At 36.7% G+C, this 15,117-nt stretch overlaps 1 protein-coding gene across 1 annotated transcript in view; it reads left to right on the top strand.

The window, feature by feature from the left end:
• Positions 1-11,657: 11,657 nt before the first annotated feature.
• The window catches only part of LOC128670372 (uncharacterized), a 45,434-nt gene continuing 41,974 nt past the window's right edge, over positions 11,658-15,117 (top strand). The window contains exon 1 of the mRNA XM_053745991.2: positions 11,658-12,441. Coding sequence (XP_053601966.1) covers positions 11,796-12,441 — 646 coding nt within the window. The 5' untranslated portion in view covers positions 11,658-11,795. The remainder of the gene's footprint in view (positions 12,442-15,117) is intronic.

Genomic DNA, 15,117 nt, shown 5'->3' with positions numbered 1-15,117 from the left:
GGCACAAGCGTCGAAAAATTACCTCTTTAATTCAATTTAATTATTCGAATTCTGCGTCTCCTTTCCACAACAAACATTATACAACCGATGAATCACCCATTGCGAGACTAATAATCCACGATATTTGGCAATGCCTTACTCAATTAGGACTTTGTCCATTGAGACAGCGGCCGATAGACCTTAATTCGATTTCCAAAACTGACTTTGGACCATGACTTTGCGGTTATTTAATGTTCATAACATGCGAAGTCATTGTGTCAACTTTCATATATAAATAATAAATAATAATAAATAAATATATTAGGACAAATCACACAGATTGAGCCAGCCCCAAAGTAAGTTCGAGACTTGTGTTATGGGATACTAATCCAACGATACTATATTTTATAAATAGATACATATATAAATAAACATCCAAGACCCGGGCCAATCAGAAAAAGATCATTTTCCATCATGACCCGACCGGGGATCGAACCCGGGACCTCTCGGTTCAGTGGCAAGAACTTTACCACTGCGCCACCGAGGTCGTCATATATATACCTACCTATTAGGAAATAAAAATTAAACTAAATATTTAAGAAACCCCCGACTGCAAGAATACTGACCCAAATTTGCCGGCATCGTCTCGTCTACCAGAAAAGAGTTATGATTTCCAAACGGCTATAATACGGCTAATATAGCTAAGAACACTCTCGATTAAATTATCTATTAAATGGATAAACAATTGATCAAAATCCCACGTACAAACATACAAATAAACAGAATGATTTGCATCACTTATTTGACGTCAAAAATTTACTTCAGACTAAGTCTGCCGACTTGCAAAGCGAAGAAGAAGCGGTATAACAAACCCGCAGTCTCGCCCGCTCATTATATCCATTTTATGTAACTGTATGAATATCGTATTGCGAATTATTAGTCCATGAATTAGCTTACATATCTCATTTAACTTTAATTTAATTACTATGTACAACCAACTTTACGTCAAACTACCCTACATAGCCTGTATGCGGTGGTAACAGAGGTTAATTTGGGTGGATCTGTTTATATTTGATGTGCCATTGGCAGTGCATTACAGGTAGAATGACTGGATCAGCTGTGTGCAATAGGCCTAACGCAACACAAGGAAAAACCAAAGGCTTCGTGCTAGAAACCCGAGATAGCCAATATTGTAGGCGAAACCGGGTCAGCTAGACTAGGTTAGGTTTAAAATTTGTTCGCAAATTGCAGACAAAATTACATTACGTGCGTACGTGCAATATTGTATTGTATCTGTAGGATCTTGTCTGAGTATATATTATAAATAATTATACTCGGTGTTTGACAAAGATTGTTTATTTAGGGCTGGTAAATCACGAGCAATACATTTAAAATACCAACAGCCAAGAATCGTCCATGACAGCATTTGTTTTTTAAAGAAAAGAAACATCGCGCAGGCGCGAGCTCGTCGTCACAGCGCATGCGCGTAGACAGTATCCCTTCCCTAGAGGCAAGTACATTTGGTGTGATTATCACTCAGTCGTGTCAAGACGAAAACATACATTTCAGGTTTTTTGTCCGCTACTTTCTTTACAATCCTACGATACTGGTAGTTTATCCATCAAACCAAATAATGCGTTGTAGTTTTCACTTTATTTAGTTATAAATAGTAATAAAAATACTAATACTAAGGCTACTCAGTTATCAAAATACATTGGTCGCAAATAAATAAAAAAATAGTTTAAAAATATAAATGACATGAATGAAAAAAGTATATTTTCCCGCGATTTTTTCTTGTTACAATTTTGAATTGTTACAATTTTTCTCTGATTTTGCAAATAGGTATATCGTAATTCTGGTTAACCTGCGCAGTTTTGGAGTTTTATTTAGTTTAGTTTGACGACCTCGGTGGCGTAGTGGCAAGGTTCTTGCCACTAAGCCGAGAGGTCCCGGGTTCGATCCCCGGTCGGGTCATGATGGAAAATGATCTTTTTCTGATTGGCCCGGGTCTTGGATGTTTATCTATATATGTATTTGTTATAAAATATAGTATCGTTGAGTTAATATCCCATAACACAAGTCTCGAACTTACTTTGGGGCTAGCTCAATCTATGTGATTTGTCCTAATATATTTATTTATTTAGTTTTATTTAATATTTGAAATTCAGTTCATTGGAAAAAATACCACATGTAATAACATCCCAAGTTAATGATTTATCCAGCATAGATCAACCAAAAATAAAGTTATGACTGAAGAAAAACAATCTTCTGTGTCTGGTGACAGAGAGTCCGCACCCCGATTTTTAGAGAACTTTATTTCATTCTACGTACATTCAGCCCTAAGCCGAAACTGCTGGTGAGGTAAAAAATAAGATAAAACAACGAAACAATTCGGCTCGTAAACAATTTGATGCAATGTTGCATACACGAAATCGCAAGTAATCCAGTTAAAATTACGTAACCGATGGAGAAAACCAAGCGAAAGGGGGGCTGCAGCCGAGAGTGCAGGTTACAATTAATAGTAGGTTGCACCATTTACAATTGCACAAATATATGTAATGCGCGTGTGTAAAACCCACTTTACAATTGGTCATTTATTTATTTATTTTGTATGCTTTTTGACCATGTACTCTATGTAATTTGTTATATTATTAGAGGGAAAAAAATATTTAAGAAACAATAATGGTAAGCCCTTCTTGCATGGTAAGGACCAACACTGATTAATGAGTTTCTTTCGGTACTTATTTGTTCTCATCAGTTAACATATACATTTATTGGAGCCCAGGGGTCTCCAGGGACCTTCCTACTTTATATTCTTTACTTCACACTGATCGGTATCTTTAATTGTCAGACTATCCTTCTCGACGACAGCAAGCCAGCACTTCTATGGATCTACCCTTACGATATAATAATATAAAACCTATTTACTATGGCGTGGTATATGTATAGCTACATACATTATTAGCTGCTGATACATACTGTTTTTATTATTATTAAAACACATATATAGAAGGAAAAGATACATATGCGAAAATTGTGATCCACAATGACGCCATTATCGCTAAAGCAATTATTATTCTGGCTAGACATTAAAAGCAAGTATTCCTTGATTTTCGCGCTTCGTTTTCTAAATTTCTATATGTTTATAAAACACATTCCGTCTAGCACAAAATCAAATCATTTATTCAGAAATTAGGCCCTCACAGGCACTTTTTCACGTCATATTCTAAATTAAATGATGTTTACCAAAGCTACAAACTACTAGCATTTCGGTACGACCACTGCTGAGAAGAAATGCCGAAAGAAACACATTACACAAATTATGTATATACAAGTAGGGAATGCTTAGCAGTATGTCGACATAAGTTGATTAAAAAAAGAATAGCTTAAGGCCGGCTTAGACATATCCTAACCTTGAATTGCGTTAACTGTCTTGTTATTCAAATTATACAATCACAACGGTGCATGCGATTTGCACGCTGCACGAAGTCTGTCATTTTGGTAATGGCCCCTGAGCAGCATATTATTTCTATTGTTACTAGTTGCGCCATAGAGGAGCACGAGTAAAAATTATTATGCGCTAGCGCATATATGGCGCGTTGATGTCTTTTGTTCTTAGAATTTTTGATTTTTTTTTAGAGTTAAGATCGTATGATATAGAAAAGGATAGTAAGACAACAATCTAGCCTAACGAGACTAAGGGATGCACAGCTTGGCAGCGTACAACACTAGCATTCCCATAGGGGGTAGACGTCAGGCGGGCGGCCGGTTGTAAAGTTAATTTTTTACGCATTACGACGTTACGTTTAGTAAATAAAATCACACGAATATACTACATATGATTTACATGGATATCACACGAGGCGACTAAGCCGTGGCAGCTGATAGGCAACAATGGCCTTCCCAAGGAGAGTTGACGTCCGGCAGGCGGCCGGTTGTAAAATCACAGCCGATTCTTCTAAATTTTAAAGTTTTTTTTTTACGCTGAGCACGGGCGTCGCGGATACACAACCCCGAACGCGACATAAACACGCAGAGATGAAAGAGACGCTGTATATTCTTATCATAGCTTATAGCAATAGTACAATTACGTGACAACGTGGTCGCAGGGTGAAGCAACACTGTCGCTGGCTTCCGCATCCTAACCAGCTGGTTGTCGACCAGGTAATAGTGGGCGACACAGGAACCCCACGGTCCAACGACGTCACTTGCACAATTATATGCAACTGCACGGTATCATAAACATAATTTGCGTTGAGGCTGTAAATTTCCCTTTTATGTGACTGCTAAAAGTGGTGTTATGCCAGGTCACCAACGTCAGTTTCTATGACACTGTATTAGCGGCAAAATTCATGGATTTTGTAAGCACTTCACGTAGTACCTACTAATTCCGTGGCAAAATTACACCGATTTGGGTAATGTTTATAAATAAATAATAAGTAAATAAATCTTTTTATTTCAGGATAACATTACAGCAACCTAATTACAAACGGAGGAAAATCTGGAATCAAAACAAGAATATTTATTTGTAAATACAGGCACAGATTAAATAATACCCCAGATACAGGTATGCATGATTAAAAAAAAAGGTATATACAGGCGGGAATTGAACCCACCCGTGGCTTCAGTTCCTGCTCGATTGATTCCAAATGTAAATCTCACGATTGGTCCGTGTAGAGAAATCCGCTCGATACCAGGTTTTTTCCACCTCATTATTATTTACAAAAATCAATAAAAAAAACATGTGTGGGAGTATAACAAAATCAAGTAGCCTTTCAGTTCCCACGTGGCCCGATCGGATTGCGATCCAATGTTTGTTCAATTGTTTTTATTATCACCAGGCTACACGCTACACTTTTTTAAAAAAATTCTTTCTCATAATTTCTTACTTTTAACATTACATTGTTCAATTAAGAGTACTCTCTAATGAAAATACTGTACGTCGGCATAATACGTAAAGAGACGAACTGGCATGACTATCGATAGCTCAGTGGTTAAGAGCACTGTCCCGGAGAGACAATGACGTGGGTTCAATTCCCGCTCAATTCCAGTATTTTTTAATCTAATAACCTAGTCGATGTGCTGCTGACTGTACACAAGCTTACCGTTTGCAAAACGTTACATAACAACACGCTTACTTACTTGCTCACTTTCAAACGCGACCTTGCGCCCACGTCTGTGTTTCATCTGTGCTTTTCTCCATAATCTATACTAATATTTACATAAAGTGATATTATTGTACTCAATAAATCTGAACATTTGTTAGTCAATAATTGTTTTTTTTTTCATCAGAATTCGATCGCAATCATAATTTTTTTCCTACTGAGAAAAAAGGGTATATATATGTTGTATATAACAAAATGGTAAGCCCTTCTGGCATGATAGGGACCAACACTGTTTAAAAGAGTTTCTGCATTTCTTCTCAGCAGTGGTTGCTCTGAAGTGCCAGTATGTAGTATGTAGCTTTGGTAAATATTATTTAATTCAGAATATGACGTGTAAAACTGTAAAGATCAAATTTCGGAATACATTCTCTAGAGATTGTAGTCGCGGGTAACAGCTAGTATCTCATAAACCAGATTTACCAGCGGAATGAGTATATATTGTTTGTAATAGATCACCAGTTTTCTGTGTTTATTGAAACATCCAAGTACCGTAATAAAAATGTTTACATTGATTGTTTGAATCTACGTAAACATGAGACCACGAAATGCGTCACATATTTTTCTACAGTCAACAGCAACTAGACAAATTCATAACAAAGTCACGAGTACCTGTGGGAATGGAATGCTGAAATATTTATATACATTTGTTTCATATTAACGACCTCGGTGGCGCAGTGGTCAAGTACTTGCCTCTAAACCGAGAGGTCCCGGGTTCGATCCCCGGTCGGGTCATGATGGAAAATGAAGCGGTGGTGGTGTAATGGTTAAGACGCCCGCCTGTGGATCGAAAGGTCCCAGGTTCGAATCCTACTCGTGCCACATGAGTTTGTATACAAATCTGACTCATATATAGTTTTCATCGACCATTACTTGCTTCCGATGATGGAAGGAAAATATCGTGAGGAAACCTGCACACTGGTTGATTATTATTAACTTGTGTGTTAAATGGAGAAGGCAATGGCAAACCACTCCATTAATAGTGCCGAGAAAGTCGTTGTGAGTGTTTCATACCACGTAATGACCACGACCCTCAGCTATAAGGAACACGACTAAGAAGAAGAAGATTTTTAATTAGTTACCTAGACAGGTCACTATTAATATACTACTAATATAAGCGAAAGTTTGTGAGGATATATGTGTGTATGTTTGTTACTCTTTCACACAAAATCTATTGGACGGATTGTTGTGATATTTGGGACACGGGCAGAATATACCCTGAAATAACATATAGTGTACTTTTAATCCTGAAATTCCCACGGGAGCAAAGCCCCGGGGCGCAGCTAGATTACAAATAACCCTGACCCGTAGTTAACCATGTAGAATCAGAATATTTGGTTTTAGTAATGTTAGGTCCCTGTCGCCACACTTACCTATGCAATTGTGTGTTGTTATCATTACTTACATAGTTAATAGGTTATTAGAGTATGTGAAAGTGGAGCGCATCATGCAAAACGCGGAAGGCTCCTTCTGCCACCGTGTCGCACAATGGAATCGTTGTGAAACTAAATAGTAAGTCATTTACCTCATTTACCTCGACGACCTCGGTGGCGCAGTGGTAAAGTGCTTGCCTCTGAACCGAGAGGTCCCGGGTTCGATCCCCGGTCGGGTCATGATGGAAAATGATCTTTTTCTGATTGGCACGGGTCTTGGATGTTTATCTATATATGTTATAAAATGTAGTATCGTTGAGTTAGTATCCCATAACACAAGTCTAGAACTTACTTTGCGGCTAGCTCACTTACGTATAAGTACGAATGAAGGCAATAAAAATTAACAGGAATAGAGGAATTATTTGTCTGCCTTCATATACTGGAAGAACTTACTGGACCCATTTTGATGAAATTGTGCACAGATATAGACGAACGAAGCCGAAACGACACATTAATAATTTACCTAGTATTATATGTAGTTATATATCTCCTTCCTCACTGTTAATATACACACACACCGTTCGCACACTGATTCAGGTCTCACCTGAAAATCAGTGTATAGCCCCTCTGGGTGATATACTCGTATGTACTGAGATGGGCCTTTTTGTATTGCTGCAACACTTCTGTGTTGCCTTGCTTTACAATTGTGCTATGTGAATACTTTATTTTGTGTTTTTATGTCTGGTTGTGTATTGTGTTATTGTTTTACAAATAAATATTTTAACTATCTACCTACTACAAGCATATACCAGCTAGCCATGGACATGTGTCCACGAGTGTAGTCAGTCTGAGTAAGGTTTGGGCATGCTCCTGCAATGTGTTGTATTGTTTCTGAGTGTTTATGGCATTTGCGGCATCTGTCATCTGTAAAAGAAGGGTCCTTAATGATGTGTTTTCTATAATTTTTAGTATTAATTACTTGATCTTGGATTGCTATTATAAATCCTTCAGTCTCTGAGTAAATACCACTATGTGTTAGCCATTTGTTGGAGGATTCAAGGTCATGGTGGGAATAATCGTATAGGCTTCGTAAAATTTAATCATTGAAGTCACTTTATATCAATATTTTTGTTAAGATAAATCAATTTCTTTCATTCACAACGAGAATCAAAGACATAATGTTATGGTTTTTCACGATATCATCATAAACACCAGAGAGAACAATGCATGAAAACGTGCGAACTAACGTGTGAATCGGAATACCAAGCGCCATCGAACATCACAGATACGCAGAGAGACCAAGCCTGTTTGGAAATTGATAATAAAATACGCAAATATATTGTATATATTTGTATACATTTTTCATATGGAGCATATGACATTTCATATGCTCCATATTATCCCAAACTCAATGAAAATGTTTTAACGGAAAAAAATATATTTAAAAAGATATTGTTTTCCTTATAATTGTTTGTTTAAAAAAAAAAGATTATCGGTTATGAGAACCTTTGCCATTGCTACTAAAATTAATAACGGCAAGCGTTTTAATTTTGATTATGAAATATATTAAAAAACTCACATTTACAATCAACTTCTGCGTCTATCAACATCTCCTCCCCTCTCTCCTCCCTCTCCTCTCAATGTCATACTGCACGAGGAACTCATTGACATGCCTACGTTGCTCAACTCCCGGACCAAATGAGTGTAAATGTGCCTCAATTGTAAGAAGTGTTGTCTCCGTTATTTATCCTCTGTGTGAGATCATCGTTCCCATCCCCACAAATCAATAGTCGCTTTCTTCAACAAATTGAATAACAGCGGAGTTATCTAAAGAAATATGATTACATTTGTCATAACAAAGATTCAGATTCAATGGATTAACATTAACAACATCCATTATATTAATGAGAATTGTTTTGATTAATAATAAAAACAAATAAATTTTGAAGTTAAAATACACACATATTTATTAAACTATATTAATTGGCTGTTCTCATGTCGTGGGAATTTCTGGATAATAAATTAATAGTTTAAAAAACACTAGAAAAACACGCTTTTATAAGTGCACATAAAAGCCAAAAACCTATCGTCCGGCTTCATCATCAGACCTTGAAACCTAATCGTGGTCAAAGTTCATTACAGCATCTTTCTAACAAATCCAAACACGGCAATAATACGATATCCCATCATGGAAGGACTCATGTTTTTGCAAATAAATAATCTTTGCCTTTTGTCTTTGTCTTTGAATGCCAATGCCCTATCTTGCGGCTCCATCATCAGACCTTGAAACAGCTGAAAATCAGCTTGGAAAACCGAGCGACATAATACTGAGCTGTAGCCCTTTTGTGTTGCTGTGGCACACAAATGCATGCTTAGTTTTAGGCAAAATCTAACATATATTTTCTAAATTATATGTCACTGAATGTATATGTGTGGCACAGATGAACAAATAAATATTTTTATCTTTTTATTTATCTATAAACTTAATCGTGGTCGAAGTTTTCAAGACTTTAAGACTTTTCTAACAAGTCCAAACACTATGATACCATTCATCATGAAATGCCAGTTCATATCTTCCGGCTCCATCATCAGATCAGTTCGACAGCATCATATGAATATGGGAAATGGAACGGAGTGAGTGAGAGAGAGGGATGTAGGAGTGAAAGGGACGGAAGTGGAAATAGAATAATGGCGGATTCGGGCGAAAGCGCTAAGACGCGATTCTACGGTGTTTTTTGTTAAAATAAAAAGTGCTGCCTAATTAGATTTTTTTACTCTGAGCCTCCATCCCACATGAATGTATTGTAATGAGAACTACATACAGCTGCCAATTTTCATGACGCTACGATCCTTGGAAGATGGTTAAATTAAAATTAGTTACCTTAAATTCCATTACATAATTTCTTGCACATATACACAGATCGACCTAAAAAAGGGGATTTGAAAGCTTACACCAAACGAGCGATTTCTCATTCTATTTCAGCTCTGGCGGTCCACCAATGTCTTTCCATTGGCTTGTCAGTCTTCTCCCTTGATATAAATGCATTTTACTTCACTTTATACCAAACTAGCGGCTCGTTCCGGCTTCGCTCGGGTAAAATCATATATTATTTTTTAAATTCATTGGCTATTCGTATGTAGTTGAATGGAAGAAAAGCGATCTATTATCCCACAATAAAATAAAATAAATAAAATTTAGAAATTTTCGTACGTTATTGTATGTTAGTTGTTTGCGTTACCACATTCAGGTTTCCTCACGATGTTTCCCTTCACCGGAAACAAGTGGTGGTCGATGAAAATTAAATCAAAATCAAAATCATTGTCATTTATTCAGAAATTAGGCCTTTACAGGCACTTTTTCACGTCATATTCTAAATTAAATGATATTTACCAAAGCTACAAACTACTAGCATTTCGGAACGACCACTGCTGAGAAGAAATGCTAAAAGAAACTCATTCAAACAGTGTTGGTCCCTATTATGCCAGAAGGGCTTACCATTTTTGAAATATAAATTTATGTATAATTTTTTATCAGTAATATAACAATGTAAGTACATGGTCAAAAGGTATACTGAAACATATTATGATGCTGAAACATATTATGATCAAGTGCTGATGAAAGGAATATACTATACTACCATATACTACCATATATATATACTATACTACCATATGTGAGTCAGATTAGGACACAATCTCATGTGACCTGAGGAACATGAGTTTCTCGCTCACGCAGATGATCTCTGACCTGCATGACGTCACAATACCAGTTCCGCTAGTAACAAGCAGGTACACCACAAAGGGAAAGCTGTGTTGTAACACTGAGTAATTAATGATAATACTATTATGATTTACTGGCCTTACTGTGCTTACGTGACAATGATTCTCTGGATGTTTTCGGCCATAATGCTGCGGCCACACTGGCGTAGAATACACGAATGTACACACGTGTAATGTATGACAACGGGTTTTCACTATGGGACGTCAAAGCCAAAGCTAATTGGATTTGCTCTTTTGCAAGCACTTTTTCACGTTATACTTATTCAATTTTTTTAAATTATTTCATTTACTATCATTTGCCCGCGGCTTTGCCCGCATAAATTACTCTGCGAAAGCTAGAATGAAATACAAGATTTTCATACAAACTTTATCCCCCCTTTTAGTCATTTGAAGCCACATTCAGCCGACCGAAAACCCCTTTTTTTAAAAAAAAAAGCTGAATTTGGTCCCGAGCTGAAGATTGGGCCGAACTTTACCAGCCCGGAAATTTCCTTAGGTCCCCGGGGCCTGGCTAATTAATAATTAATAATAAAATTCATTATGCAATAGCGAATCGGATATCGTATCTCGATTGTCCGCGCGAGGCTGTTTGTTGACCCAGATAATGTGATTGTTGATTTTATTCGCAAGGTTTATCGATTAAGATCGCGGATACGAATGGATAAGTACAGTGCTTCACTCAGGACAGGAAACCAATATTGTTTCTTATTTTATTGTTATGAAACATATTTTTTTAACCCTCGACGACAGAGCAGTTATAACTTTAACGTTTGGGTAACCGTTTGTCCGTGTCATCGCAGCCAAATGGCTGAACGGATTTTGATCTAGTTTTTATATTTGAAAGAGAATTCTCTGGAATTCTCTCTCCATATCGATATTTCCCGAATCCTACAATTTAGACATCCTCAAGACTCTTGCGTGTATATTTGAGCTTAGCTTATACGCCTTAGACCTCACCTCTGCTTCCCAACGCGCTAGATTGAGATCAAACGCACTCAATTTTAATAATAATAATATAATAACATATATTAAGAAACAATTTCGGATAAAGAAGTTACTCTTCTTCTCTATATGTTTATAACTACACTGGATTTAGCCAAAACTGGACCACTTCATCAAAATCTGCCATCAAGTCAGCTTTCGAGACTCAAGCCATCAGATGAGCTATCATTTACGAGGATAATAACTGATGAGCCTCAGTGTAATGATAATAGAACAGAGCACACATAAGTAAGACATTAGGTGAGGGGCCCGAGAAGTGGACCGAGCATCGCGCCCTACAAGGATGGCGCGTCAGGTGCCGACAGTGAAAGTGCTGGCTTCGTAATCACGTTATGTCACCGCGCCGCCCCTAGCCGCCGTCAGCCAGTCGCACACCGACTATGACGCCGCGCGCGCACCTTTGACACCCGAGCGCGCCAATTTCAATTTCCTAACGAAGTGATGCGTGTGATTTGAATAAAATATATTAATTTCTTTTTAAATTTTTAAAATTGGAAACATGGCTCGTTTTGTGTTTGTAATTTTGTGTGTGGTTGTTTTTGGATATTGCGCGGAATTACCCTCTAGTGCGGGGAAAGACAGTGCGCGCGAGGAGAAATTAAGAAGCGCTTTGATTGATGCTTTTCAAAATATCAAAAAAGCATCAGCTAAAGGTGGAATAGACGATGAGAGTCCACTAACAGCTGATTTAATTGGGTCATTAATACTACCGAATAGAAGTCGAAATGAAAGAACTACGGAAGACGCTTTTAGTGTCTTGTCCGACGATGAAGGCCTATCCTTCGCCGAAGTTATCGACAATGAGCCGGACAAGAAAGATTCCAGTACGGAAGCTTCGCACAACGTGCAACACATTGTAAAAACGACGAAATCACCCGAAAGAACAACGAGGCCGAACAAAGATATATTTAATAAGCTAAGCGACTCGATCAGAGACACTTTGAACGAATCGAAATTAGTTTTAAGAAAGGAGAATTCTAACTCGAGTAATTTGTTAGGGATCGAGAACATGTTGCGTGTATTCGATGCCGAGATTCTGGTGCATCAATGGAACGATCTACAGAAAGTGATAGACGGGGATTGCAGGGCGGACATGCAGAAGTACGTCGAGGGACTGCAGGAGAGGAATCTTTGGGCGTTGAAGAGTAAGTTTTCTTTGAAAATCATGACTCATTGCGGTTTAAAAAACAATTACGAAAAGTGGCCAGTTGACACAATTTTCGCAACAAGGAAACGTAAGCAAATGTTAACACAGAAACATACTTTGAAACGTTAGGCAATTGTTTAAAACGCGAGATACATAAACCGATCTTTACCGGTCCTGGTAAGGCAGGTAAGATTTGGTAGTCAGAGAAAAAAAACAAATGTTTCCGGATGTCTTTTTCTTTTTAATTTCGTCTGGTTTACGACCAACAGCGTCGTCGCGCCGTAAGCCGTAACCGATTGCGTAATGGCTTTAACCGAAAATCTCGTATCTGGGTCGAGCGTGTAAGATCGAAACAGTCTGTTTACTTGCACAACTTGATGTTCTTGCTGCTTGCCTTAATTATATGACGGTCACTGAATTTCTTCTGCCCAGGCGCACAGATACATAATTTAGATGATTAGATTGTGTTAAACTCGTGCGCCTCTGAATGGAAACATGTCATTTTCGAAATAAACTGCGTTTCAAGTTTTATGTCAGCTAACTAGAATTATGTGTTAAAATTTTTTTGAATTAATAACTTGAATTATTTGTTATTATTATTTTAAATGCTAACATGGGAACATAATAATAAAAACTAAACTTTACAAGAAATAGGTCTGTCTCTCATCTCAGCATAGATGTAAATTAAACAGACAGACAAAATATTGAAAATATTTTTCTCTTAATGAAAGATTTCTCTTATATATGATTTTAAGATTCTCAAACTACTGGTGCAATCCAACGACAGTCTCTACCAGGCTTCTCTTCCTGATTCGTACACATATATATGATTGAACCAGCATAGCCGAGGCATTATGTCACGTCTGTCTGTCAGTTTGTTCAACACCGCAAATATTGATTGTAGTATCACGGCGTAAATGAAGTTGATGTTTGCCCAGTTATTAAATCGCTTCGCCAAGTAATTTCTCAAAGTTGTTTTTTTTTATTATTCAATTGCGTTCGTTTTTAAAATATTAGCCACAGATATAAGAACATATCTTTTATATTGCAACATACCATTGACTCTCTTGTAAAAATATTTTTAAAATTACATGTGAAAAAAAACGTTAAACATTTTGTTGAAACAGCTTTTCTACTTAGATGATTTTAATTTGAAAATGCCTGTAAAAATGTTAATTACCTTTATAATGGCAGAAAATGTATTTTTCCATACATATTATCACAGCCGCGTCTGTCAGTATGCGATTAACTCAAAAACTACTGCACGGATTTTCATGCAGTTTTCACCAATAGTTAGTGGTGGTCCTGAGGAAGGTTTACGTGTATAATTTATTATGTTTTACCCGAGGGATTTTCTATTGTTAATTGTTATATGAGGGAGGCTATTTTCATTTAAGCTTTATTGTAAATGGTAAACATACAAAAAGTGGATTCAATGCCAAAAGATTCATACAGAGAATGCTACGTGGATGCATAAAAATATAATAATATATGAATAACTATGAATGTATAGTCACACTTGAATTCGTAACTAAGTAGTGACTTTGATAAATCGAGCGTGGAACGTCCAGTAAATCACATTGACTGTTCCAACTTGTTACAGGATTTCCCAACCGTTGATTGTCTGTGGGTGACCACGCCATATTGATTTCAAATTCAAACAAAACAACGCTACTTTTTGCTACATTGTTTTACTTTTAAAGAACAACTTTTCGGCTTTGCCTAGGCAAATGATTTCTAGCAAATTCGTCTTGTTAACATATAACAAAGCTTAAACAGAATGTCACGCTCATCTCCAGTTCGTAGCCGTTAAGTTTCGTGTTTTATTTTTTATACATATTGCATGCTATTTCAATTATCGAGTCGTAAAAATGTAAACCTATATAAAACGTTTTGTGTCAGCGTGTCCATTTATATAGATGCCTTACGATGTCTTATACATAAGAAGTCTTAATTTTTTATTAGAGTATTTTTGTCAGATCTCTCTGTTTTCATCTATAATATGTCCCGCAAAACTCTCTATAAGCTGGCTCATATAAGTCCTCCTTGGTCTCCCGAGATTTCGTCTTCCTTGCCTTCCTTTAAATATGTACCTATCATTCTTTCTCATTTTTTAACCCTGTTCCCATGTTAATATTTCGCTCACAATTCTCAAGACTTCTACGTTCGTTTTTCTTTCCATGTTGTGCTGTTACAGGGACAGTTTAATTACACTTAAACATTGACATTAACCATTTTCTTAGTAACCAAATATTAGCATTATACCTTATAACAAATTATTTGACTTAGAGGAATCAATATTTGGCAGAATACATGGCCATTGATTTAAAATAGCTAACGAAGCAGCGGATATCACGAACACAAATATTACTAAAGTTCAACAGATATATTTGAATAAGAAATTCAAAGTTTTGTTTTACGCAAAATAAACGGTGTTTCTTTATTTCTTAATTTTCTGGGAAATAAAGTAAATGAAATACCTAGTTCAGTTGCTCCAATTCGAGTGCTGATATAAATAGACATAGGTAATAAATGAAAGAAAATGACATTAAAATAATAAAACAGTTTTAGATTTCACAAAGAAATAATTAATTTCGCCACCAACGGACGTTTTTCATGAGTCACCGTTTTCCTAGTTTTCATTAGTCTTGACCCAGGCACACGTTACATAACC

Source organism: Plodia interpunctella, chromosome 5 (assembly GCF_027563975.2).
Source record: "Plodia interpunctella isolate USDA-ARS_2022_Savannah chromosome 5, ilPloInte3.2, whole genome shotgun sequence".
Classification (NCBI taxonomy): Eukaryota; Metazoa; Arthropoda; class Insecta; order Lepidoptera; family Pyralidae; genus Plodia; species Plodia interpunctella.
Note: the sequence above shows the minus strand (reverse complement) of the source record. Positions and strands in the feature narration are given on the sequence as shown.